The sequence below is a fragment of the Brachycentrus maculatus genome, unplaced genomic scaffold, assembly GCF_059751285.1.
Source record: "Brachycentrus maculatus isolate JH-2025_06_01 unplaced genomic scaffold, ASM5975128v1 h1tg000166l, whole genome shotgun sequence".
Lineage (NCBI taxonomy): Eukaryota > Metazoa > Arthropoda > Insecta > Trichoptera > Brachycentridae > Brachycentrus > Brachycentrus maculatus.
In genome coordinates this window covers 719,106-745,167 of record NW_028280919.1, presented here as the reverse complement: position 1 = coordinate 745,167, position 26,062 = coordinate 719,106, and the positions used below count along the sequence as shown (strand labels likewise).

General features: G+C 33.3%; 2 protein-coding genes across 21 annotated transcripts in view; both read right to left on the bottom strand.

Annotated features, from left to right (window-relative positions):
- Positions 1 to 3,323: 3,323 nt before the first annotated feature.
- On the bottom strand, positions 3,324 to 8,869 carry LOC148308411 (TIP41-like protein). Of its 5 annotated transcripts, none has more exons than XM_088261824.1 (5): positions 8,515 to 8,869; positions 6,945 to 7,124; positions 6,044 to 6,254; positions 4,464 to 4,622; positions 3,324 to 3,505 (listed from the first exon to the last, which is right to left on the bottom strand). In XM_088261824.1, exons 1-5 carry the CDS (start codon positions 8,685 to 8,687, stop codon positions 3,407 to 3,409), a joined length of 822 nt encoding a protein of 273 aa, XP_088117950.1. In that variant the 5' UTR covers positions 8,688 to 8,869; the 3' UTR covers positions 3,324 to 3,406. The 5 variants fall into 5 exon arrangements, with proteins under 5 accessions (XP_088117950.1, XP_088117952.1, XP_088117951.1 ...); XM_088261826.1 differs by lacking the exon at positions 8,515 to 8,869 and adding an exon at positions 8,356 to 8,489; XM_088261825.1 differs by lacking the exon at positions 8,515 to 8,869 and adding an exon at positions 8,103 to 8,482.
- A 1,120-nt stretch (positions 8,870 to 9,989) lies between these two features.
- The window catches only part of OtopLa (proton channel otopetrin-like a), a 91,970-nt gene continuing 75,897 nt past the window's right edge, over positions 9,990 to 26,062 (bottom strand). For 7 of the 16 annotated variants that reach the window (XM_088261810.1, XM_088261806.1, XM_088261813.1 and 4 more), the window contains 10 exons: positions 23,934 to 24,042; positions 23,114 to 23,274; positions 21,285 to 21,447; positions 20,753 to 20,926; positions 19,191 to 19,571; positions 17,639 to 17,849; positions 16,756 to 17,040; positions 15,608 to 15,854; positions 14,713 to 14,880; positions 12,213 to 12,488 (listed from right to left, as the gene is read on the bottom strand). In XM_088261810.1, coding sequence (XP_088117936.1) covers positions 12,348 to 12,488; positions 14,713 to 14,880; positions 15,608 to 15,854; positions 16,756 to 17,040; positions 17,639 to 17,849; positions 19,191 to 19,571; positions 20,753 to 20,926; positions 21,285 to 21,447; positions 23,114 to 23,274; positions 23,934 to 24,042 — 2,040 coding nt within the window. In that variant the 3' untranslated portion in view covers positions 12,213 to 12,347. Of the gene's footprint in view, positions 12,489 to 14,712; positions 14,881 to 15,607; positions 15,855 to 16,755; positions 17,041 to 17,638; positions 17,850 to 19,190; positions 19,572 to 20,752; positions 20,927 to 21,284; positions 21,448 to 23,113; positions 23,275 to 23,933; positions 24,043 to 26,062 lie in introns of all 16 variants that reach the window. The other 9 variants (XM_088261815.1, XM_088261812.1, XM_088261817.1 and 6 more) reach the window with 7 other exon arrangements.

Genomic DNA, 26,062 nt, shown 5'->3' with positions numbered 1-26,062 from the left:
TATGTGTGTTTGGAACTCACTAGTAAGATTACCTATATAAGAAGGTAATAAAATTATGTTGATTTGCGAATGAATAAAGTAAAATTATAACCTGTGAAGAAAGTAAATGATGGAAGTATGGCTTGAAGATGAGAAAGGTTTTTTTTTAAATAAATTTTTAAAAATATGTATTGTGTATAGCAGTGATAGGTGGTCGAATTAAAACTGCTAAATTGAATAACAATTTCGAAATAAGTCATTTTTGGATTTGATCACTCAAAACTATCACTGATCATGGAAAAGAACTAATATACGGAGGCAGACAAGATTCATACACAGATCATGGAATAGAAGTATAATATTTTACAAAACTACATATGTATTATCCTTTATTCAAATATTTAGTGGTCGATTTTTAGCAGTAACTGAATAAATATTTGTACCTTGGATCATTTGTTGAATCCAAATTAATTTCATCAAAATTAGGTTTTATTAATAAACATTTATCCTGATTGAAAACAGTTTTCAATAGTTTGATGTTCACGAATTCCCCTTTGTTCACATTTATTTCATGTGGAAATGCTAAACCATGTTGTACAGCATACCAGTTTTTAAAATCGTAACTATGGACTGTATCTAAAAACAACAAAAATAAGGAATGCAGTTTATTCATTATATTATGTATGTAATGTTTGCATTAAAGTGCATTTAAATTTTGCAAATCATTGTCATTTATAATACATTGTCATTTGATATAAAATTATTTTGTGAATATGCAAAACTCTATTACGCACTTTAGTCTGACATCTGTGGACAGAGATGTTAACTACTCATGACAGCCATCTTTGTTAGCAGCATGTCATTAATGTGAATTACATGCTACATATTGCACCATTAGCATCTTTTTTTAACAAAATACTTTTATGATTTTTTTGCTATTCTTATATTTTAGTGCTTATTGTTGCATTTTTATCAGTTAAAAACCATTTGACTAAATATAGATATTATTGAGAGATATTTATTGATGAAACTATTTTAACAATAAAAATGTCTTCAAAGGTCACTCTGTAACTGGTTCACACAAATTATTGTTTAAATATTAATATCACAATGATGACATTTTTTCTATGTCCTACTCCTATCCTTTTTAAATGAATATTCAGTATCATTTATCCACCCATAGTAAAATAAGTTATTTTTAAATACAACCATCGAACCAATGAAACATTTTTATGGCCTTCAAAAAAGTTAAATCTTTGTTTGGTACATAGAACGTATTCACTTTCCATGTCGATATGCAGGTATCTATAATTTGGTATCTCTTGATTCACTTAATTTAGCTTTGCATATTTATTTTTGAAATATTGTATATAAACACATTCAGTTTGGTATTTATATCACCGCAAGGAGAAATAACTAACACTGAATTGAAAAATCACCAGTAGAATCATTATTTGCATTTAGATTTTTTATGAATATGTTGTTTTATTTTTGAGAAATATATTTCTATAAATTTATAACGTACCTAGATTAAAGACAATTATTGTCGAGTAGGTTGAGATCAAGAATAAATAAAATATTTCCATTTTGTTGAGAGGATGGTTATACAAAAACTAACCAAGGAACACTTTATTAATTTGAAACAACTATTTGAAATGGTTATCTTGAAATAAGTGAATGAATATAATTGATTACCATTATTAATTACAGGTGATAGAATCATGAAATTAAATCAAGATTAAACCTACGAGGAGCGTTCAATATATTTTCAGTATGGATATAAAAGAAAAGACTTACAGTAACAATTTTTTATTTAAATTTCACTTGGTAAATACCCTCTTAAAATCTATTGTGACATGTCGCTCACTCCTTTCAAGAACGTCATAAATCAAAAATCGTCAATTTTCAGTTGTGCATGTTTTCGGATAGCCCAGAAAATGTACTATATCCCAGCAAAAGCGGCATATTTTCAACTTAATATTTACCCGCTACAGGGCAGAAAGTGTTGTTTTTGCATTTTGAAGAAAAGGTATTGTTTAATTATTTTTTTAAAAATACTAAATATTTTTCAAATGGAGAAAATACCTTCAGGTTTTGCCCAAAAAGATCTGTTGCATAGTAAAAAGTTTAATAAGTGGCTTGATATTTATTTTTAATACATTGTATTATATTTTTAAACTTTAAAAACGTTCTCCTGAAAAATCAAGTTTTTTGATTTATGACGTTCTTGAAAGGAGTGAGCGATGTGTTTCAATGCATGCTGCATCATTTTCATGCACGATCAGCAAAATTCCCTAGGAATCCTGAAAAACTGTAGCCATGACCTTCCTGTGAAATTATGCTACCTAGAACTTATTTGGAAGCTCTATGACTATTTGGTGCTGCTGAGTAAACTCCTGCTTACTTTCGGGGTCATAGTGATAAACCCAGGTTTAATCCCCAATAACAATTTTGCCAAAGGTTTTTTGGGATCTTTACCACGGAGGTTTGAAAAAACTTTATAGTTTTACACATGGTAAGTTTTTCATGTAGAATTGAGACGATAGTACCAGTGAATAGGCCAGTAATCTAAGCTATCCTTTTCACCCTCATTCTGGCATTCTCTGATAATTTTTTTTTCCACATTTCTTTCATTACTGGCCTCAATTGGCCGACCAGGGTGGTAATCGATACTCTGTCTGCCTCTTGAATTTACTCAACCGCTTTTATAGTTGATAGTAAGGAAGTAACATTTAAAACTGGTTTAAATTTTTTATTTCCCCGAAAACTTTTGATATCTCTTCATGGATGATTTTGTTTTTCTTTTCACTTTCTTGGTAAGGAATTTGACTACGGTTCCATACTCGGTTAGTTTAACACAGTGGCATAGTTCTACATACTTGCATTGCAATTATTTAAAAACTCGGTGTCAATAACACTAATAAGTACGATATTATGATTCATTTATAGCTGCACTCCTTCATATCCATACTGAGAAATTATTGAATGGCCTTCAAATCTTGATATGCATAATGCAACTGCAACACTGCTCTTTTACTACATTAATAAGATTTGTGCATAATACACGGGGCGTGTCAGTGCGCTAGTAGTTATGAATCCTCTGATTGGTGGATGACAGATAAATACTCAATTTGAAAAAGAATACTAGTGGCAATAATATCTAGAATGACAAAGTTCCGCTTCATTTACTTTCTACGTAAATTTCACAAATACTGTTTTCAATTCACCAGCTTTTTTCTTGTTTTATTTTAACCCTGTCTAAGCTTTTCATATTGTTTTTGCCTTATTTTTACTTTATACTTTAATATTTTAATAGGGTAACATTCTTAGTAAAAAAAAAACAGTCACGAGTAAAAAGGTTTATTTATATTTACAATTATTACGATACATATAAACTAATGTGGACTTATTGTTAATGGCGGTTGAATTACGCTGATGGTGGTAGAACTATTTTGTATAGCAGTTGAGATTGTACAGGCACGTGCTGCGCTAATTCGTTGGGTTCTATTAGTAATGATGGGGGTATCTGAAACAAAATAAGAAAATGTATTCAAAATTGGAAACCGCTCCCCACTTTCCTAACTTTTGACACAAATAGATTTTAGATTCTGATTGATCTGGTCGTGTCAAGCCTTTTGACTAATATAATTTCTAAGTCATTCTCTCATTATCCATTTGCTCCAATGATATAGCTCCAGAGTGAAATAAACTAGAAATTTTAATATAATGATAAAACCCTTATCCGCACCCCAATGGTGCATAGGGCACTGTGTTATCATATCTTATAAACGCAGTATTATCATGATCGTTTTATACATGAAGGAAAGGTGATTAGCCCTCCGCTTCAGGTACCAGTCCATGGTAATATTGAATAAATATTACAGTAAAAAAATTACTTATATTTATTTTTCCCCCCTTGGGAATCGAACCCGGGACCTCCAGAACGGTAGCCGAGCGTGCTGACCATTACACTACGGAGGCGGACTAATTTTCTAATAAATATAATTTTATAATTTTCTAAATAATTAAAAAAAAAATTAATTGTTTTTTTCCCTGTAATTTTATTATTCGAAGTATTAAGGTAGAGACTGACCGGTGCATTTCGTCGTAACGTAACACGTCACGATGCGAGCGTTCAGGCAGTCAGTACACCGAGCCCACCGCTCCATGCATAGTTTCGGATGCTCGGTGATGCTTGCCACGAGCGATGTTACGACGTTATGTTACGACGAAATGCTCCGGTCAGTCTCCACCTTTAGAATTCTTAACTATGTATTACATACTTTAATTATGCAATTTACAGGAATTATCCTCACAGTTACCGCAGTACTATGTAATAACTATAAAAATACAGGACACTAATGAAACCATACAAACAATAGAGAATGATTTTTAGTTTTCACTTTGTCAACATATTTTTTGCCATTTGAGGGCTTTGTATAATAAATAAGAATTGTGCAATAACTATTTATAGGATGAATTACCTTTAGATCTGGTATGTCAGCAGCTCTAGCAGTATATTCTACTAAAACATGCGGTGCATCTAGTTCGTAAAACATTCTCGTGTCATAAATCTTGGTCAGTACGCCATCCACTCTGAGGAAGTATCGCAAGAGGACGAACCAACTTGATGGCATTACTCTCTGAAATTCAAACAAAGTCTAAAACTGTAGTGAAACTATGTAAAATCAGCCATAGACAATAGTAAAATTCATTACAATTGAATGCTATTTAGTTATTGATTTTATTGAAACAAAAAATATAATATTTTACCAATTTTAAAAAATATTTTATATATGAATATATAATTCTCTTTAAAACCCTAATAATTAATATGCCCCCTTTCTACAAACAAATACGCAATATAAAAAAAAAGTTTTGTCTAACCACCCTACCTTCGGGTTATTTTCAGACATATTTTTTTTGAACAAGCAAAACATCACAGTGTTTGTTGCCACAAATTTTTGCTAGGTATGAAACCTGACAAAAATTTGTAAGTGTATTATCCGGTACGAATTAAATATTTTTGGAACAGATATCTTTTCTCGTGCGCGTAGGTCATATGGGTTAACGCGGAATGGTCAAGAAAGACCGCGCGTTTCACGCACATTCGTATGTGTAGGGTGGTTAACAAGCATTAAATAAAAACTAATAACTTTGCCAAATACTAAAGAATTGAAATACATATTTTACCATTACCACATACATTATCATTAGGAAAAAATCTAATTTAGTTGTTTTGTGTCGTTGTATATTTTAAAAATATGCTGTTCTAGAATTGTTTTCTGACACAAACACCATTATTTCTTTTTGCAGCGAGCGCATGAGGTGTTTATTCCATTCCTTCCATTGCTACATACTTCACACAAATGTTAATTGTGACCAGATTACATTTTTGGGGTAAATTTTCAGACGATGATATTGGTTCATTTCCTTTGTGACCAATCATACCAATAGTTTTAACAATTTGAAATGTGAATAGATTTTCCCCTCTAAATTTGAAGTAAATATATAGGATATAAGCAGGGTATTTTTTACCATGTAATGCGGTGGAACGGCATTCCGGCACTTTTTTCACGGATATATTTTTTTTAATTTTTAAAATCAATAAGACGAAACAATGTTTGTGCTTACGTAATTACAATCTATATTTATATGATTCGTCCAAATGATATAATGTGGTATTGTAATGAATAATTAAATATTTAAATATATTTTTTTTAGTAAAAAGCTTGACATGAAGTGAGTTCCGTGACCTTTTTATTTAAAAAAAAAGCCCGGATTTAAGCAATTTTTATTATTTTTTCCATCAGATTATTCACCCTACGGATGATATATCATTATTATAGTTGTCTCAGCTCAAGATAACATCTATTGTTTTTTAAACGAAAGATGATGATAGTCTGAGCATCCCAAGTCTTACTTACGACTTGGCATTTGGCTGGCTTAAATGATCACTTTACACACTTGCGTAACATTCATCATTCTGGTCGTTATTGAACATCTATTTTACCCTGATTTTTTAAAGTCGTATACATGCAAGAATTTGTAGAAAAAAACTTACAATTTTCACAGAACATGCAGCAATCCCGTGGTCATGGAGTTCATCTTCAAATAGTGAGAGATCATGGTAGAAAATGATTTGTTCACGCTTTTTTAAAGCTTCGATGTCAATTTTTTCTTCTGTTGGAACAAGTTCTAAGTCAATTAGTGTTCCTTTATAATCCGTTGTAAATGTCCAATCAAAGGATTTTGCTTTTTGTTCCAAAACTGGTCTGCAATAATTTTACAAAATAAATTAACAAAATTAAAAATTACAACTTTGGACTCTCGACAGCTTGTTTGTGTCCTTTTCACACTTGATTCCAATCGTGATCATTGAATGAGACACAATATTGAAGTTACATTTAAAAATAATATATTCATGTCTCGGCTAGCTCATTAGGAAAGAAAAATGTTCCAAGTTTTCAAAAATTAATGGTTATTTTTATGGACGAAAAAAAAGAACACTCCAGAAGCATACTACTACTAGTTATCCGTATTTGAATGCCATACTCTTCTGTCCTGGCATACACTCTTCGCTTCCTTCACATCCATACATCAAGTCAGGGCTTTTTTTTCATGTAACGCAGTGGAACGAAGTTCCAGCACCTTTTTTCACAGATTTTTTTTTTAAATTTCAAAATCAATGGGACGAAACAATATTTGCGCTTACGTAATTACAATCTTTATTTATATAATTCATCAAAATCCTCAAATATGGAATTGTAATGAATATTTAAATGATATTTGAATATATTTTTTTTTTGTAAAAAGTTTGACATGAAGTGAATTCTGGGACCTTTTTTGTTTAAAAAAAAGCCCTGCATCTAGTCATACATGCCCTCCGACTACACAGACTTTTGACAACACCAGATTTTAAGTTTTGAATGATCATATCGTGCCAGGATTGTTCCGGATATTACCTGGATTCTTGCCATTCCTCTGCGCATGCAACTTGCACTGGAGGCCGTCCAGTGTCCACGTACTTCAGGGCATCCATCGGGTTAAACTCAATCCGTCCCCCGCCCGAGTACACCAGGGACAATTTGTTATTCGGAAACACCATATCGGGCAAATGGGGAAATTGCAGGGCCTTGTTATACCTGGAAAACATTTCAAAGCACTATTACTGACTTTATGTTAAATGTTAACAAAACATTACAAGGTCAAGTGATAGAGTGCATCAAGTATAGGCAAATGAACACACTATGGACAGGAAAGGTATTTCTACTCGTTGATTTGTGGTTGATTTATGCTTAAGGACGGGAAGGGTATTGTCACCATCTGCGTCAGCCTCATTTCAAAGTCAGAAAAGACGGAGTTACATATTTAATGTTTTTATATGAATATTATGTACCGTTTGTTTTTTTTTTTTAATTATTTATTTGGCAGTCAAAAGAAAAAGAATGTCAATTCAATTCAATTTAATTCATTTATTTTAATTAACATATACATTACAAAATATCAAACCCTTATCTGCACCCCAATGGTGCATTGGGAACTGCATCATATAAACGCAGTGTTATATTGATTGTTAACACATGAAGGAAAGGTGATCAGCCCTCCGCTTCAGGTACCAGTCCAGGGTAATATTAAATAAATATTATAGTGAAATAAATCACTTAAATTTATTTGACCCTCCCTGGGAATCGAACCCGGGACCTCAAGAACGGTAGCCGAGCGTGCTGACCATTACGCTACGGAGGCGGAGAGAATGAGATCTTTGGAAAAACAAAAAAAAAAACTGTGTGCGAAATCACTTAGATAATTTTTTTAAACATAATTTGATTGACAGGCGCCGTGTCGTAGTTGGATAGATACTAGACTGCGCAACTGGCATCGGGGGTTCGATTCCAGCCAATTGGAAAATGAATTCAAGAAAGATTTATTTTCAATTAGTCTGGGTATGTGTTTGTGATGTATTTTTCACATATACGTTCCCTATTCTTACAATCCTACCTGCAGACAAGCATATAAAATAGGGTTATATTTTTAAAAAAAATCAAGCTTTAATTCTACTGTTAAATCAATGTAAAGGTGGTATTTTTAAAAAAAATGACACTACGATATTTTTAATTCACCTACAGTTCGGTTGGGATAAACGGAGTTCTATTTATTTTTAATTTTTGTAAATTTAAAGAATTATAGCAAAAGAAAAATTAATAAAAAATATATGATGCAAGCTGGTACAAAACCAGGGGCGAATTTGTGTCATAAATTCCCTTCTCATGATTTTTTCGATGTCGCCCATCACACACAATCATGGAAGAGTCATTTTTTCTTGTGGTTTCTTGTTACCCACAAATTCGTCCTGGTTTTTTTTACAACTTTTACACTCAAGAATATCGTAGCCCAAATGTTGGTGAAACAGCGGCACAAACTTTGATTTAAAAAAAAAAAACATGTTTATTAATCATTTTGCGATTCAGGATAACCGAAACAGCAGATAAAGACTGCAGATGGCGAACAATTACTATAAAAATTCAAACTTACTGGCAAAACTGACAGGCGGAAATTTCATCGGATTCGCATTTTTCGAGAGTGTGACAGATGCTCGCTAAAATGTGAGACTGATGATACGATATATTCCAGTTTCCGAAACGAGTTTCTTGTGAGTTTATAGGAAGCCTACGTATTTCGGCTCCTGATCTAGCGGCAGATTTCATTATAATACGGTTGGAAGTACAGTGAATTCTCAATATAATTTTAGATAAATAAATCCCGTCTGGAGTTTGTGTTTCATCGACACACTATTCAACGCACAGAACCCGGAATTTAAAGTAAACCGAATTTCCGACATATAACAGCAATTTGACAGCCGCTTTGTCGCCATAGACAAAATACAGAGGACACCAAAGATAAATTAATAAGAACATAGGAGCGTGTCGTGGTGTATAAAGTAGGTAGGTACGTTACATTGTTGCTCTCGACTGCGAAACTGGCGTCGCTGGTTCGATTCCCGCCAATTGGAGACTAATCATTTATGATAAAATACCGAGATTTTTGTTTTGAAAATATCTTAATTTTTTTAAAATCATTTTTCTCTGTTTTACACATATTTCAAAGCTGAAATAGTATTACCATATAGTATCACCGCAGGGGTAAGCAGACAGGATGTAACGCCACCTTCTTCTGTCCTGACATACACTCCTCGCTTCCTTCACATCCATATATCTAGTCATATATGCCCTCCGATTACGCAGACTTTTGGTACTACCAGATTTTGGGTTCCAAATCAAATGCATGATTATTTTCTAAAAGGTGATTTAGATTTAAAAAAAAAACAACATCTTATTGTGTTTCTACACATTTTTTGTTAAAATTTATCAAAGTTTTCTTTATGTATAAGACATAACCATTGTAAAAAATAAATTCCAGATTTAACAACTTTATATTATTTCTTAAGTAATGAAGAAATATTATAATTCTGTGACCATAAACTGGGATGCCTATCAGAAAAGGGCTAAGTACAATAGAACCTTATTTTCCTAGGTATCTTTGTGTCTATCTTAACACACTGTTTGCGGGAAACGCTTAAAAGCGTCTTTAACATACTGTTGGTAGAGAGCAAGCAACACTTATAAGCATTCTATTTGCTTACTTATGGTACAGCGCGGGACGCCAGAAAACATTGTATAGATCGGAGTTGGGTTTGCTGTTATTTGTGAATAAGTATACAACTCTAATGAGTATACTAATTAGGGTCGGGGTTGATGAAAAAACCGCCCGCCAACAATGTGTTAACAAAGTTGGTATGAGATTGCCTGAGTTCACTTCCCAAAAGAAAAGGTTTTAAGTACATTTTTTTGTACCATATTTCGAACTGGGTAAGATTTTGGGATCCGCCTTCAATCTGACACAATCCTAATCAAATCTGGGCAATCTCAGTCAAACCAGGATGTACAAAAAACCGATGTATGTAAAGGATGATGAGGATTGTAAGCTAGGTGAAAATAATAACTCATTCATATTTTTACATCTCTAGTATTTATTTTCAATAAAAAGGTGACATGAAAATTGAAAATATTTGTAATGTTGATTATAATAGAACAAATTACAAAATCATAGTTAATAAACCCTTCACAGGAGAAATGTAGAGTTAAAATAAATAAAAGAACCACATACTCGTTTGTACACATCTCCTGAAAATGTTTGACTGTTCATAAAGCTACAAAATCAAATAAACACATTCATACACTCCTTATTGGCTTAAAATACAGTTAATATAATAGACACTCTATGTAATATAAAGATTATTACTTAAAATTAATTACAATATTTATGGCATCGTATTCCGCACTATAATTACATATATTATTTGAAGCAAATCAATTGTAGATTGATAATATAAATATGTATCATAATATTTCTACCTTATAAAACTATCTGCATTTCTTGGACACAAATGAGCTTCATATTAAATTTATGATATAACAATAAAAAGTATTTATAAAATTTAGATTTCTAACAAAAATATCTGTATCGATAATTAGTACTCATTGTTTAGCTTTTGGGATTCAACGCCTCTCTTCCGTGTCTTTTCTATTGTAGAGTGTAAGATTAAGTACAAATTGATTTCAGTAAAAGTTGAATGAATGGCATAAAGATCGCCAGTTCCATAATTAAATTCAGTCAAAAAACGCAATATTTACAAAGTAAATACAAGTCGAATACCACAAAGATAATGAATATGTACATATATTTCAATACTCATCAGCACAATGGCACTGTAATTGTTTTCTGCAGCCTTTTGCTTGAAGAAATCACCATTACAGTAATGGTGTATCTAGTTAGTCGACCATGGCTGTCCTGTTATAACAATAAATATAAATGTACTTGTCTCGTATCATCATCTACTGTAATACTCAATAGGTATATCTTGGTAGTTATGTTATACATATTAAGATTATAAAACCTGAGGAGAAACTGACTTTCGAAAGGAATTCCATGTGTAAAGAACGACATGCATTGTTACAAGTATATATTGTGGATATTAATTAATTGCCTTAATTTTAGTGAGACATTTATAAAAGTATCTAAGTAAGAAAATGTAAACATTTACTGGTTCTGATTTTTGAGTAGATTTAATTAAAATAAGTCTGTTCATGTCATTAGACATTCTCTTGTATAAGTTAGAATTATTGTTGTAAAGACAATTTTAACAATATTAAGCCTACAATATTTTTTGTTCAAAAATAATATTAAGTAGATTACAACAAAGAGTATGTTATACAGTCACTCCTCACTTAATGACCATCTCATTTACGACCTACAGAGTCTCCGTTAAATTCAATATTTCTACTGTTAATCACTTCAACTCATTGCCATCAGCAGCAAGTGTTATAGGATGTTTGTTTTTATCCATTTCTGACTATATTCACACCTAAGTGAGGAGTTTGTTTACTGACAACTTTGCTTTACTCTCTCATTGCGACACAAGCTTTTAAGTAAGGACTGATTGCACAATTAATGTTACACAAATACTCGTACTGCGTATGATAGTAATTACTATTAATGACCATCTAATCTAGACACATATGAATTTGGATTAATATACGAGAACACCAAAATTTCACATTTAGTTTGGACATTATTTGATAACACTGAATAGTCTCTAAAGTTTGGCTAATACAGTTCTTCAATCGATACTTTTTACAACTCTATTGTTAAATATCATTATAGGAATATAATAAATATATAAACCTACAGTACACTTATACCAATAAAAAATGTCAAATCTTAACAAGTAAATTGTAATTGTATATTGAATTTCAGACATTCAGAAATACAGAAATACACACATTATGAAATATGTTAAATATCATCTACTATGTTATAACAATCTGCACTCATTGCTCTTATATGTAAGCACTTACAGAAAAGTGAAGCGCTAGGAATGAAAGTAAGTTAGTGACAAAGTATAAAGTTGACGGAAAAAAAGGAAGAGGTCTTTCTAATTCGATTAAAATTGTTTGTACTGTTTGAAGTTGCAACGTAAATACAATATTTTGCGTGTAATCTGTACCATTACTCTTATCCATCTATTTCAAAATTGAGCATACAAATTGAGAAAGTAATTTTAATGTTTACAAAACTCAAACATCGCTTTCCGATAAATGTGACTCTCTATGAAAAGCGAAGGGTTCGTAAACTGACAATATGCAATCAAAACCTTGAATATATAAGTCGTCAATTTTTTCGACTGTGAACACAATCAGTGTGCATTATTCTTCTATCCCGACAATGGCTTGAGAAACTGAATTTGTTATAAATTCAGATATTTTTTTGACATTTTGATCGTGGATTCTCTTTCAGCTGTGGTATGTTCACTCCAGACGAGCTTTGTAGCTAGTCTTCCATATTTCGGCCAGAGTCACGGCAGAGTGGAAGCGGTGGAAGATGCAGAGGGGAAGGGTGACACGCTGGACGATGGCCCAGGCCAGGAAACCATAGAAGTCCAATTGTACCTATTATGGAAAACAAATCGCATCACTTTTATGCAACAAAATTTAAAACTATCCATTATTTCCTATACTTCAAAGCAGGCGGCTATAGTCTCACCGGTTGATCGATATTAGTATACTTTTATACATATCTTTTCATTGTGCATTTGCATCATTAACTTCAAGAAATCACGTGCAGATGTCTCTAGCTCAAGTCTATTTGTATATATCCAAGTACCTATTCCTTTTGTTCTCGGACCTTTCGACCAATGAATACTTATTTCTCATCAATCATAATACTACTACTACTACTACTACCATCACGCCGTTTCCCCGCAGGGGTAGGCAGAGAGGATGGAACGCCACACTCTTCTGTCCTGACATACACTCCTAGCCTCCTTCACATCCATACATCTAGTCATACATGCCCTCCGATTACGCAGACTTTTGACACCGCCAGATTTTAGGTTCTGATTGATCTGATCGTGCCAAGTCTTTTTCGGTCGTCCACGTTCTGTTTTCCCTCTCACATTCGCCACATATATTTTCTTAGTCATTCTCTCGCTATCCATTCGCTCCACATGTCCATACCACCGCAAAGAGCTCTTTCTAATCTTTTCAATTATTCCTCGTTCAGCCTTACATTCCTTTCTTATATCATCGTTTTTAATTCTGTCATACAATGATTTTCCACACATTCGTCTGAGGGAGCGCATTTCAACAGCATTCACTCTGCTTTCATCCTTCCTTTGCCAGTTCCATGTTTCGCTTCCATACATTAGTGTCGGTACTAGCACGCCGTTGTGAACCGCTAGCTTGGCTTCCATGGACATATTCTTATTCCCAATCACTCTGTTAAAAGCACCATTTATTCTATTCCCTGCATTCACTCTTCTCTCAATATCCTTATCCACTTTTCCATCCCTTGTGAACATGCTTCCTAGATATAAAAATTCTTGCACCTGTTCTAGGGATTCATTGTGCACGATAATCTTGCATTCTGTCAAATCTTTCTCTCTTTCAAACACCATGACCTTTGACTTACCTTCATTCATTGCCAGATCATTTTCCATACATACATCGTACATTCTTGACACTATTAGTTGCAAGTCCTCCGCGCTGCTCGCTAGCAGTACGGCGTCATCCGCATACAGCAAGCAACTAACAGTTATATTCATCATTTTCGCTCCGACTCCCATACTTTCAATCTCTTTCATACAATGGTCCATATAGAGATTAAACAACCATGGTGACATTACACATCCCTGCTTTACGCCTTTGGATATTGCAAACCATGATGTAATGTCCCCATTCACTCTTATACTAGCTGTGCTGCCCTCGTAGAGGGAAGCAACTGCTTGTATAAGTTTATTGTCTACTCCATATTTTTCCAGCACGCTCCATAATTTTATCCTATCAACCTTATCATACGCTTTCTGCAAATCCACGAAAGCACAGAAGAGTTTCTGATTTTTAGCCAAAAACTTTTCCGTCAGCATTCGTAGTGCAAAAATTTGATCTGTGCAACCTCTTCCACTCATAAAAGCACCTTGCACATCCCAAATCCGTTCTTTCGTCACCATTCTAACTTTTTCAATTATAATCTTACTATAGAGTTTACCGACAGAGCTTAGCAGGCTTATCGCCCTATAATTCCCACACTCTGCGCGAGATCCCTTTCCCTTGAATAGAGGCATGATTACTGCCCGTCTCCAATCCAGAGGTGTGTATCCTTCCTCAAGACACAGGTTAAATAGTCTGTGAATCCATGTGAGGGTGGTCAGTCCACCACATTTTACAAACTCTATAGCAATATTATCATACCCAACAGCCTTACCGTTCCGCATTAATTTTAAGGCATTCGTTATTTCTGACATACTTATCTCACATACCATACCCTCACTCACCCTTGCCTCTATAGGTGTCTCGGTGGAGACATTGCCGTTACAATCATAATAGAAATACGTATATTACATTCTAATTATATTACAATCATGAAAGTACTTGTGGACTTGTGTTTCATTCATATTCCCCAAGTAATTTATTGATTCGCCGTGTGCCATTTTCACAACTAGAAAAGTGAACTTCAAAGTTTGCAAAATATTTTGGCAAATGAATGTTTATATTCCATAAGAATTCATTTATTAACTAAGAATATCTTTTCATTCACATATTAATAAATAAAACTGTGCTTGGTTTTGATTTTCTGTTGTCTTAAGCAACTTTATAGTGAAATTGTAACTCTTACCGGGTTGGCGACGACTTTCTGGGTCTCGAAAGTGTAGATCAGCCACATGGTGACGTTACAGATCAGAAGGAAGGTCACAACCTGACGAGCCGGCTTACTGCGGTCCTGCTCCGGCAGGTGGACACGGCGACGGGAGACATCCGCGATGAACAGCAGTTGGAGTACAACCTTAACATAGTTCAAACCAATATTTACACAGTGTTTCTTTAATAATAATAATAATAATTACCTGATTAGTTAAGAAATATTTTTGCCAATTATCACCTCAACAGCACTCTTCAAATAACTTAAATCTAGTTTTTGATAATTATATTGCTAATACACTTGTAAAGTGTCGGGTTCTGGTCCCGTGGTTAGTGTCGCAGACTCTCGAGTCAGAGTTTCTGGGTTCGAACCCACTCTACCACAATTTGATAGCTTTTTCTAATAACGAGCTGCTTAGGCTCACAAAAATAGCATGAAAAGCAAGTAGTTGTGTAAATAATAAAATAAAACAAATATTTCTCTTAAAAAAAAAAAGTTAACATTTCACTACAAAGACTTCTATGTATAAAAAAATCCTATATAACTTTGAAGTAATTTGAAATGTATTTATAAAATTGAATAATATTTTACAAGTAAAATGGGTAAATTGTTGGAAAACTTGAATGATATGTAACAATACTTTTTTGTAATTTTTGCCCTAACTTATGAAATATTACTAATTATTATAATTTAGAACAATAAATTGACATTAATTAACAGTAAATAACAGTAAATTAATATGTAACATACATAAAGTTTAAAGAATTTACCATCATTATCAAAAACTTAATGTCTAAGCAATCAATTGTTGATATGGATCATTCTCAGTGATACAGGATATAATTTGTTCATAACTTGATAAGTCCTTTACCTGTACGACGCTCAAAATTCCAGTGATCATGACAAGGAGATTGGGTTCATTGGTGAAGGCACCGAGACTGCCAGCGATGACGCTGAATACGGCATACACAAACAGCCCGAAAGCCGAAACTCTCAGCAGGATGTCGTTCAGGTCCGACTGCTCCTCGGAGCGGAACTTCAGCTGCTGGACCCTGTTAGGGGGAGAAGAGGAGAGACCATGGAGAGGAGATCTGTAGGTCCAGGACATTTGCGAGGCTCTGTCGTATGGGTCCATATTATAGTGGCAAATGCACAATTTTCACAAATGCGCATTTCCAATTGTGCAAATAGTGGATGCGTTTAGATTTAAGATGATGTAAGATTTGAGTGTTGTTAAAAATGTTTTAGTTATGAAGTGTGAATAAAAAAAGAAAATACATTTTTTTAAATTAAACAAAAGCAAAGCAAAACAAAATAAGTCACAAACGTTAAAACAATAATGGATTTTTTTAAATTAAAAAAGCATGATGTGGGAATGTAGGAGGTGGTGATGGAAGGTAGAAATCAAACAAAAAAAAACAAAATGTGAAAATGAAAACATAAATGATAATTTCTAAATTAAAATACAATATAAATTACAGGTTTAAAACAATAAAACAAGAATCAAGTAATCGGGTTTACCAATTTAGCAACCGCTATGCCTTCTTCACAGAAATAGGATAGTTTCATAGTAGTTGATAAAATAGTACTATCTAGTATTGTCTAGAACTAGATTAATATATCTTACATGCAGCATACTCATATGATAGTAGAATAAGTGAGAACTGTGCTACATTTACATGTATGAATTTTGAATATGAGAGGTTGATATCTGTATTTTAAAAATAGGTATGTACATATATTAATAAAACTATACACAGTAAAAATAATAGAAAACAATGTCAAATAAAGCTAGCTTAAAAAATGTCCCTTCAGAACAAAGTGTTTATGTAAAAAAAAAAACATTTAAATGGCACCGAGGATTGACTTCAATGAGGGATATTTCCTTCCTTGTCTTAAGCTATATAACCACTAAGTTTGTGAACAAGTAGCGCTTTGGGATTGCTACTAGTGAACACACAATCACGCTCCTTGACTTAATAGAGCACATACTTAACAGACCCTATACATTAGACATACCTTATAAATCCGATGATGATAGCGAAGATAGACAGGCCCATGAGAACGCAGTGGGAGACATCAGCCAGGTAGATAGCCAGCAATCCGAGTTCAGGGTGACGGATGAGCACGAAGAACAGGATCAGGCAGATGAGGGAACCGACAAGGAGCAGCAGGCCGAAGAAGAGACCCTTGGAAGCGCCCACGCAGTCCACACGCCCGGTCTGCTGGGCGTGGGCCATGGCCACTGCCCGGCGGGACAGCATCACTTCCAGGCGGTGCTCCAAATCTTCTTCAGTCATGTAGCTAGTACAATGAAAAATACTTTCAATTGAAACAGTCAGTATGTCGATTTGAAACATTCATCTGATTCCTATCTACACTTATATGGCACATAAGGGCATACATAACTGCATTGAATCTCAGTGGTGTCAATTCGGTTATAATAATATGAAGGCAGGGTGATCAATCCTGGACTCTATAAAAACATAATATTTTGATCAACTATTGATTTGTACATATTTCTTTTAAAATTTAGTTAAAAAATATTTTCATAAATTTAGAGAAACTTAATGAAAATGTATTTTTTATGTGAATTTTTTTCATAATTTTAAGTAAATATTAAAATTTTGTGTGCTAAAAAAACAAGAAAATGTTGATTATGTAATAAGTGAATTATTGTTACACAAAAAATTAAATTTTCATTTGAATATAGCCTTTAGTTAGTAAGAAATAGGTAATTTTTGCCGAATCTGCTTTTGAGCGCAGAAATAAAATGATTGCTCACATTTTTGCCAAATTTGTCTGGAAAATACGCTGACAGAGATTTAAAGATATTATCAATTTCATAGTTGAAATGTGTTGTTTCCAATAATTAATTATCATTGCTAAAAAAAAGTATTACCGAGAGTGACGTCCGATGTGTTTCCACATGATGTAAATAACAGCGGCTCCGATCAGAGAATATTCGATGATGAACGGATACAGGTAGGGGGCAGAGTCTTGAACGATGGTTCCCATTATGTTAACACGGCCACAGCTGTTGTTAGACACGAGAGCTGACGGATACAGACTGTCCAAATTTTCAATGGCTGTTCCATTTTGGCTGAAAACACCTGTATTCAGACAAAAATTAATATTACCAACTCGAAAATACTCCGATGAATCATAATGTCAAATTATTGACGTGCACTCAATTTGCTAGAGTCAAAAAGCCGTATGTAACAATCGCTAATATTCAGGAGTTCACCTTACATCATAAATAAGAAGACATTTACTTTATTTTCTATTCTTTGATCTACATCTATTATAAAAGAAATGAATTTGAGATTTGGATCTCCAATTCAGCCAACACTACTGCAATAATGACTATAAATATTTTCAAATGGTACATTAATAAAATGAATATTTAAAGCACTGTCTCTGATAATGCATTTTATAACCTTTCTTTGATAGTTCTGAGGACTTTTCCATTAACAAATATTTGATTTTCAGACATTCTATTGTAATATAATAATATTTTAAAAACTTTACGACAATCATGTCATTTTATATATTTTTATATTTGTAAAATATTTTCTTCTAGCCCTCATCTCCACCCAATGGTACATAAGGCACTGCATCACATTGACAGAATATTATTTTGATTGCTAATTACATGAAGGCACTGATCACCGACATTCGTCTCAGGTACCAGTCCAGCATGAACAGTAGGTTGAAAAATCACTAATTTTGATTAGCATTGAAGTAAAATGAGAATTATCTGTACATACATAATAATAAAAATAAACTTCAGTATTCTTTTCTTCAGTACTCTGTTACCACCATTCTGCCTCCGTAGTGTATGTTCAAAACACTTCGCTACCTTACTGGAAGTTCCGGGTTCGATTCCCAGGGTGGGGTCAAATAAATATGAGTGATTTTTCACTCTAATATTTAATTATTGATTTGGCGTTAAATTTGTAGAACTCCATTTGAATTTATGTTTTAATTTTTAAATCAAACACAGATTTTTTTTGAACCTAACAAGTACAACGCAGTGCCCTATGCACCATCGGGTGCAGATGAGGAATTGAAGAATGAAGAAGAAGACTCCACCATTACATATTTAGTCATATAGTGTTGTATTTATGTATGATTGTGCATTTATGTATTTATGGTAGTCAATTTATAATTGGAATTATTAGTAATTAGTCTGTGATTGTAGGGTACTTGTGCACTACACAGAATTTTACTACCCGGCAGTCCAGTTTTTTCAAACAAAACTGACTACGACAGTTCAGCGTGATCGAGTTCACGAGCACCGTGATCACGCACCGATTCGAAAAAGGATGGATAAAAGCACAAGCCAATCATCCATTTTATCATGCTAACCGGACTGCCGGACAGTAAAATTCCGTGAAGTGCACAAGTTTAGTTTAAAAAAAAACCATAAGAAAGAAGCAGGCAAAACAAACCTGCGTTAGAAAGAGGCCCATTACCAACGTCGTAGTAGTTATTGTTATTCGGGTACTTCCACAGGCTATTCTCTTCGGGCGGGGAGGGGGAGGTGGTGGTGAATATGGGGACAAAGGTTCGGTACAGCCAGTCCGCGGCCGCGGTGATGGCCGTGGTAGCTTGGGTGGTGGAGGGCGCCGCGGTGGTGGTGGGTGGAGGAGGAGCAGTGGGTGGGGTCGTCCAAGGGTCGTCGTTGGCCCACGGGTCAAACGGGTCGGGTTGGGCATTGAACCAGGACTTGGGGCTTGTGGTGATGGTCGTTTTAATGTTCTTAATTACGTTGGATGCGGGAGTTTTAATGAAATAGTTAAGGTTGGGAGGTTGCCAGGTGCTTGACGTGGCTGCAAGGAAGAAAGTTGATGATGTTTTGTTAATTTCGTAGAGAGTATTATAGTAAAAGCTCATCAGTTCAAAAATTTTAAGGATCAAAATGAGAATAATATTTCAATTTTGAACTAGCAAATTCAATAAAAATAATTCCTTCTTTTTAATAAATAAACCAAATTAAAAACATTTTTTTTTGAATTTTCGAATGTTTTGTTTGAAATATCATAGAGAAGGAACATAATTTCTAAATATTTTTGGAATTATCGCAAAATTTCGAATTTTCAAATTAATATGCTTTTACTATATATATTGGTAACATGCTGTAATTTTTTTTTACAATTTAGTGAGTTAGTAATAATTCATGTCCATGCTTAAGATTAGTACTCCAAGACTGCTGTGCCGTGAGAGTATACTGGGGGTGCCGTGGCCCATTTCTTCTACAGATGAAAAAATAATTGTTTATAATATAAAATATTTGGCAAAGTGGTCATTACAGAGAAGCAGAAATAGTTAAGGGCCCCCAGGAATTATTAAAGGAATGAGTAAGAAAACATTTTTTTTTATTGGTACAGAACCACAAAGTATTGAAGAAATTTCCGTGTACTGTGTTTGATTCCAAAGTACTGCGAAAAGTGCAAATTCAAATTATATTGATTTGAATTTCTCTAGTGTTTGCCACTAAGTTTCGATTTTTTGCTTGTTTCTCATAATTTTAATTTTTAGTTAAAGAATTCTTTGCAATTATCAAAGGTTTTGAATGAAAAATCCTTGAGGCGTAGTAGAATTTGAAAATATTTTTGGAATATGGCCAGATTATACCTTCAAATTAACGAGTTTTTACTAAAATATGTATGTAATAAGTTAATGAAATCAGTCATTTACCTATTTATATATGTCAAAAATGTCAAAAAGGTTAAGATTTTTCTATATATTTTAATCTAATCATAGTTAAAAGTTTAGAGGCTTCACTAATACGATAAGCATTACATACCTATACTAAAGAATGGTTTTGAAATCCATAGACTAAATATGTATATCTTAAGTAAATGGGGTTCGTTTGGACTAACGTAAAAAGCACATAAGATATGTATTTAGATTCTGGTTATTTCTGTTAATATTTTGACTAGCAGATTGAGAGTTTTTGCTATTTTTTTAGCAAAAAAATAGTTTATCAGATATGGTAATTCGTTCTTACTAGGTATGTCCGTAGTAGTGCTCGGGGTGGTGAAGGCTATGGCCTTGTAGGCCATGTCGCGGAGGGTGGTGGAGGGCGTGGCAGCTGTGCTCAGTGCGGGGGTGATCTTGGCACTGGCTGCTTCAATTCCCAACACGGCGCCGGCATTGCGCAGGGTGTGCTGGCGGATACTCTCTGTAGGGGTTGAAAGCGGAATCATTCAATCTCCAATTGAATAAATATGTATTTCAATAGTCCCTACGTAAAATAAGCACCATGGAATAGCCATTTTACAAGAGAGATGCATGAATATATTTGTAACTGCAGTCTAGATGTGGAAAAAATAATTACTTGATGAAATTTGTTTGTCGTGACTGAGAAAAAGAATACTGTGTCAACTCAATTCAGTGCTCAATGCACACTCAGGTGTAGGATAATAAGTGGGCAAGCAGTTTATTTCACACACAATGGAATTTAAATATAATACTTGTCTCGTCTTGGTGTTGTTTGACTGTCACAAAATTAATTATGCAGTTAAACGTTAGTCCCATACCTAGAATGATTCCTTCCTCCGGGTTCTTTTCGTGTTTCAGATGGTAAGCGGTAATTTCCTTGAGCGACTCCAGGACGAGCGTGCGAATCCACACACAGAGGTTGGTTGCCACCACATGCATCAATCCGAAACGGGCAATCACTTTGAAACGGTGGATATTAAGCTGCAAACGAAATCATAATAATTTAACAATTATTGCTTAAGTCTGCGCAAAGAACGACATAGAAGAAAATAATGTGCAAACTAATGTTACACAATTATTGAAATGGGAAATAATAGTGCAAAAGAAACGAGGCAATAAGTCATGAGAGTAGATTTTGGAGGCATTCAATATTATATTTTCATGTTATTATTTGTGAAATTGAAAAAAATGTGATATTTTGTTGACAATAATTGCTGAGAAAGTAGATACATATTTCAGTGTTGAATATGGCCATGTTACAATTCTAATAGCGACGGTAACTGAGATGGTCACAAAGCACATTTTGGGTGTTCTGCGACCATATTGGAGAAATGTTACAAATACAAGAGTAACAGAGTAAAGATTTTCTTTAATAATCATGACATAAAAATATGCAAAAAATATATGAGTGGTGTTAATGACATTGGATAGATTTAATGAAAAAATAAAATATACTACATATAGAGTAAAATGAGCATGAAATGGCTGATATGCATGTTACAGTTTCAACATTCCATGTGATATGCAAAGCATTCCAAAGATTGACTGTTTTTATAATTTTTTTAGAGAAACATTCAGTATGAATAAAATAAAGAGCTATAAGGAGTTGAGAAGCTAAAAATAAAATTGTAGTGATGCACACATAAAGATAAGTAGGACTAGCGTATTGTGTCCAAAATATATATCTGTGCCTACCTCCGTCTTCAGTAACGCTATTCTTGACGTCTGCACGAAAATTAAAGTTTAAAAATCATGAGTTATCAGAACTTAGGAAGGGAATTCAGTAATCCAACAATATCCGTGACGATAGTATTTCATCAGTAAGAGTGGATAATGTGATTTGCGCGGATAAAATATTAGTTTGGTGCAACATCAGGCAACATTAGAGGAATTTGAAACATAGTAAATGAAATATTAAATTTCAATGATACAATAAAAGCTCGTTAATTCAAACAACTTCAATTTGAATTTTGCCATAATCCTGAACATATTTTGAAATTGTGGCACTCAAATGATTTCTTACGATGATTTGTTAATTTGCAATTTAAAAAAAATCCACCTTGATTTTGAAATAAGATTACTAGAAAATAGGAGCACACTAATTTATATCATTTGAAAAATTTAAAAATTTCCAATTTTATCAACTACTTTTGTTAAAAAAGATTTCAAATTACTTTGGAAATGTTTCCTTGCTCAGTTTAAATATGAAAAAAATTGAATGGAACTTATTTAAAAAAAAACATTCTTGGTCTCCTCAAATTTGAATAAATGGGCTTTTACTGTACATAGTTCTAATTAAGTTATACAATGCTTACAAAAGGTTACCGTGATTTTAAATATCATAAGGCATTAACGTAGGTTAATCCACAATGCATGTTATTGCTCTTTTAAAATTTTTGGGTATAGTATGCTAAAATTATTTAAATACTTTATACTAATTATCTCTTGTTCGCAGAAAGGCATTGAAAAGATGGATAGCGAAGGATTACTGTATCGACTTATCAGGAAAAGCATTACTGATGCAAATGTACTTGAGATATCATTACTGATCAATAGAAAAATGAAAATGATTCAGCAATTTAATTAGGAGAAAGTAAATAAATTAAGGATAATTTTTATCGTCATATGAAGTATTCAGGTTACTTACCCGAGAATTCATGAAGATGAAGTACATCTGCATGAAGGTGAACACCATTTGCAGGACCGGGTTTACTCCGCGCAGGATCATGTAGCAAGGAGAGGTGAAAGGAACCTCGAAGAAAGCGCCAAATTCCAGTCCATTGTAGATCATTGTCCCCAATCCAAAAGCTAAAAGGGACAACACGCTTTTTATTTTTATTTCTGTTAACACTTTGTTTGCGGAAAATGCTTGAAAGCATCTTTTACATACTGTTGGTAGAGAGCGGGAGACACTATAAGAGTTGTATTTGCTTACTTTAAGAAGAGCGCAAGAGACTCCAAATAACATTGTATAGATCGGAATTGGGTTTATGGTTATTTGTGATTAGTATACTGAGGGGCGGGCAGCAGACTGTTTAAGTATAATTAGGGTCAGGATTGATGAAAAAATCACCCGAAAACAATGTGTTGCTTTATTTTGAAGGTGTGGGGCTATAGGAGGTCCAAAGCTGTATGCTTGGAATTATTTGAAAGGATAAACCAAATGTAAGCTTCTTATTTCAATAATTTTTTGGGTAATAATTCCTCAAGGATAAGCAATTCATTTTGATTAAGACACCTTATCGGAAAGTCCATAGTGAATAAGGCATAGTTAAATAGTGCTCTTATTTATACTTCTTGTACAATCGTTAAATATTAAATTATTTGGACATCCATAATGTTTAATCCGCCACTGCTCGGGTGACAGCGATTACATTATTTATATGAAAAAATATATATATATAATATGTTTTATGACACAATGAAAAATTATTTATGGTTGTAGGTGTAAATAATAACAGGCTTACCAATCGCCCCAATGCGCAAGAAGAAGCTTCCATGGCTGTGATCATTCTGAGATGTTTTACGCCTGCGATTAACTCTCTGCGGTATACCAGACTCCACTTCCACAATATCCTGAGGTAATATAAGAATAATGGAATGTAAGACGAAATTATGTATCCCAAAAACACATTATAATACCGTAAAATGGAGCTACTTGAACTTTGATGTGTTACTTGAGCCCAGTACAAAAAAAAATATTTACATCGTGGTATCGATTGAAGTATCTTGACAATAAGTGTTACCTGTTAGGGAAACAATGAATCATGTCGATACGTTCATTATTGTAGACCAAATACAGATTTAATTTTTTTTTGTACTGGGCAAGTAACACATCATAGTTCAAGTAGCCCCGTTCTACGGTACACTATATTTTATTATTCACAAAAATAATGAGAAATGTTAAATGTACCAATTAATAAAATCAAAATACATTTCATCATCAATACTGCAACAACAAAAAAACTGATTTTTGCCGGTAAAGAGTAACCCTGTTACTTTTTTTACTCTCCTGGTATCATAAATACAATTTTCTCATTATCCTTATCTGCCTCGAATGGTGCATAGGGCACTGCATCCGGTAGATGGAATGATTATTTAATTGTAATTATATGCAGGCAAGACGATCAGTCTTGTGCTCCGGGTAACAGTTGGCAATAATATAAAATAAATTTGATTATGTATATTTATTTTGATCCCCATAGAAATCAAACCCAGAGCATTGTATATATATCAGCATTGTAGCCAAACGCACAAATGTTGACTATGGAGGTGTACATTTTTAATTAACAGAATTCTTATTCTTAATACAAAAAGCTTTCAGCGTTGAAAATTAAATTAAAATTTTGGTTTGATAAAAAAAAGTGAGAATTTGTACGGCAGAAAGAAGAGTTGAGTAATTAATATTTTCTTGCTTTCAATATATAATAGTTAAGATTTTAAAATGTACAAGTAATAATTATCTTATCTAAAGAAAACTGAAGTATCTTATTGAATAAATAATATTTTGCAAATCATGCATTCTAGAATACAGGTGCAAATTGCAAGCGCTCTATCTAAAAAAATAATTAATAAAAAAACAAGGAAAAAACCAATAAATAAGTATAACACGGTACATTCATATTATATTACATTTTGTGTAATCAAATTTGCTTCATACCAGATTGTGAAATGGTATATAGAGTAATTGTATACATACAAAAATATTGACAGTTGTCAGTTAAAAGCGCACAATAAAAAAATTACTTCTTTTCAAAAAACGTATTTGAGCGCTTTAACTTTGTAAGGCAGTCAAGTACCCTACATTAACGTATTGCCAAGTTTCATTCCATGTAATTATTATTAAATTGTATGAAACTAACAAAACTGCTTAACAATGTTATATCACTTCAAGTGCGTCTTTTGAAAAGTGACCACTTTTCACTCGTTAGGCTGACAACAGTTGATATGTAATATGTAGAAATCATGATAATTGACATTAAACCTTATCCGCACCCCAATGGTGCATAGGGCACCGCGTCATATAAACGCAGTGTTATCTTGATCGTTTACACATGAAGGAAAGGTGATCAGCCCTCCGTTTCAGGTACCAGTCCAGGGTAATATTGAATAAATATGACTGAAGAAATCACTAATATTTATTTTACCCCCCTTGGGAATCGAACCCGGGACCTCCAGAACGGTAGCCGAGCGTGCTGACTATTACACTACGGAGGCGGACGATATTAAAAATTATTAATTAAAGTCCAGGGATTTATAAATATTTGTTGTATGTACTTACACAATTTAAATTTAAAGTGCATATAGAAAAAATTGAAATGGATTGTCGTAAGGAAAATTAAGTTAATAATATAAGTTTTACTAAATTAATTACTGAATTTTCCTGAAAATAGTGGTATTTCTTGTTTTGATGCATTCCGCATCATTTTAAAACACCGTGTGTGAAGATAAGTCCAAATTTTAGTTGATTTAGTTTAATTCGAGTTGTGTCCTTGGTACGTTGAAGGATGTAGGAGCTGTTTAAAATGTTTATTTATTTTTTATTTTATGCAAAAAGTTTTTAGCAAATAAAACTTTTATTAAAAATGGATAGATA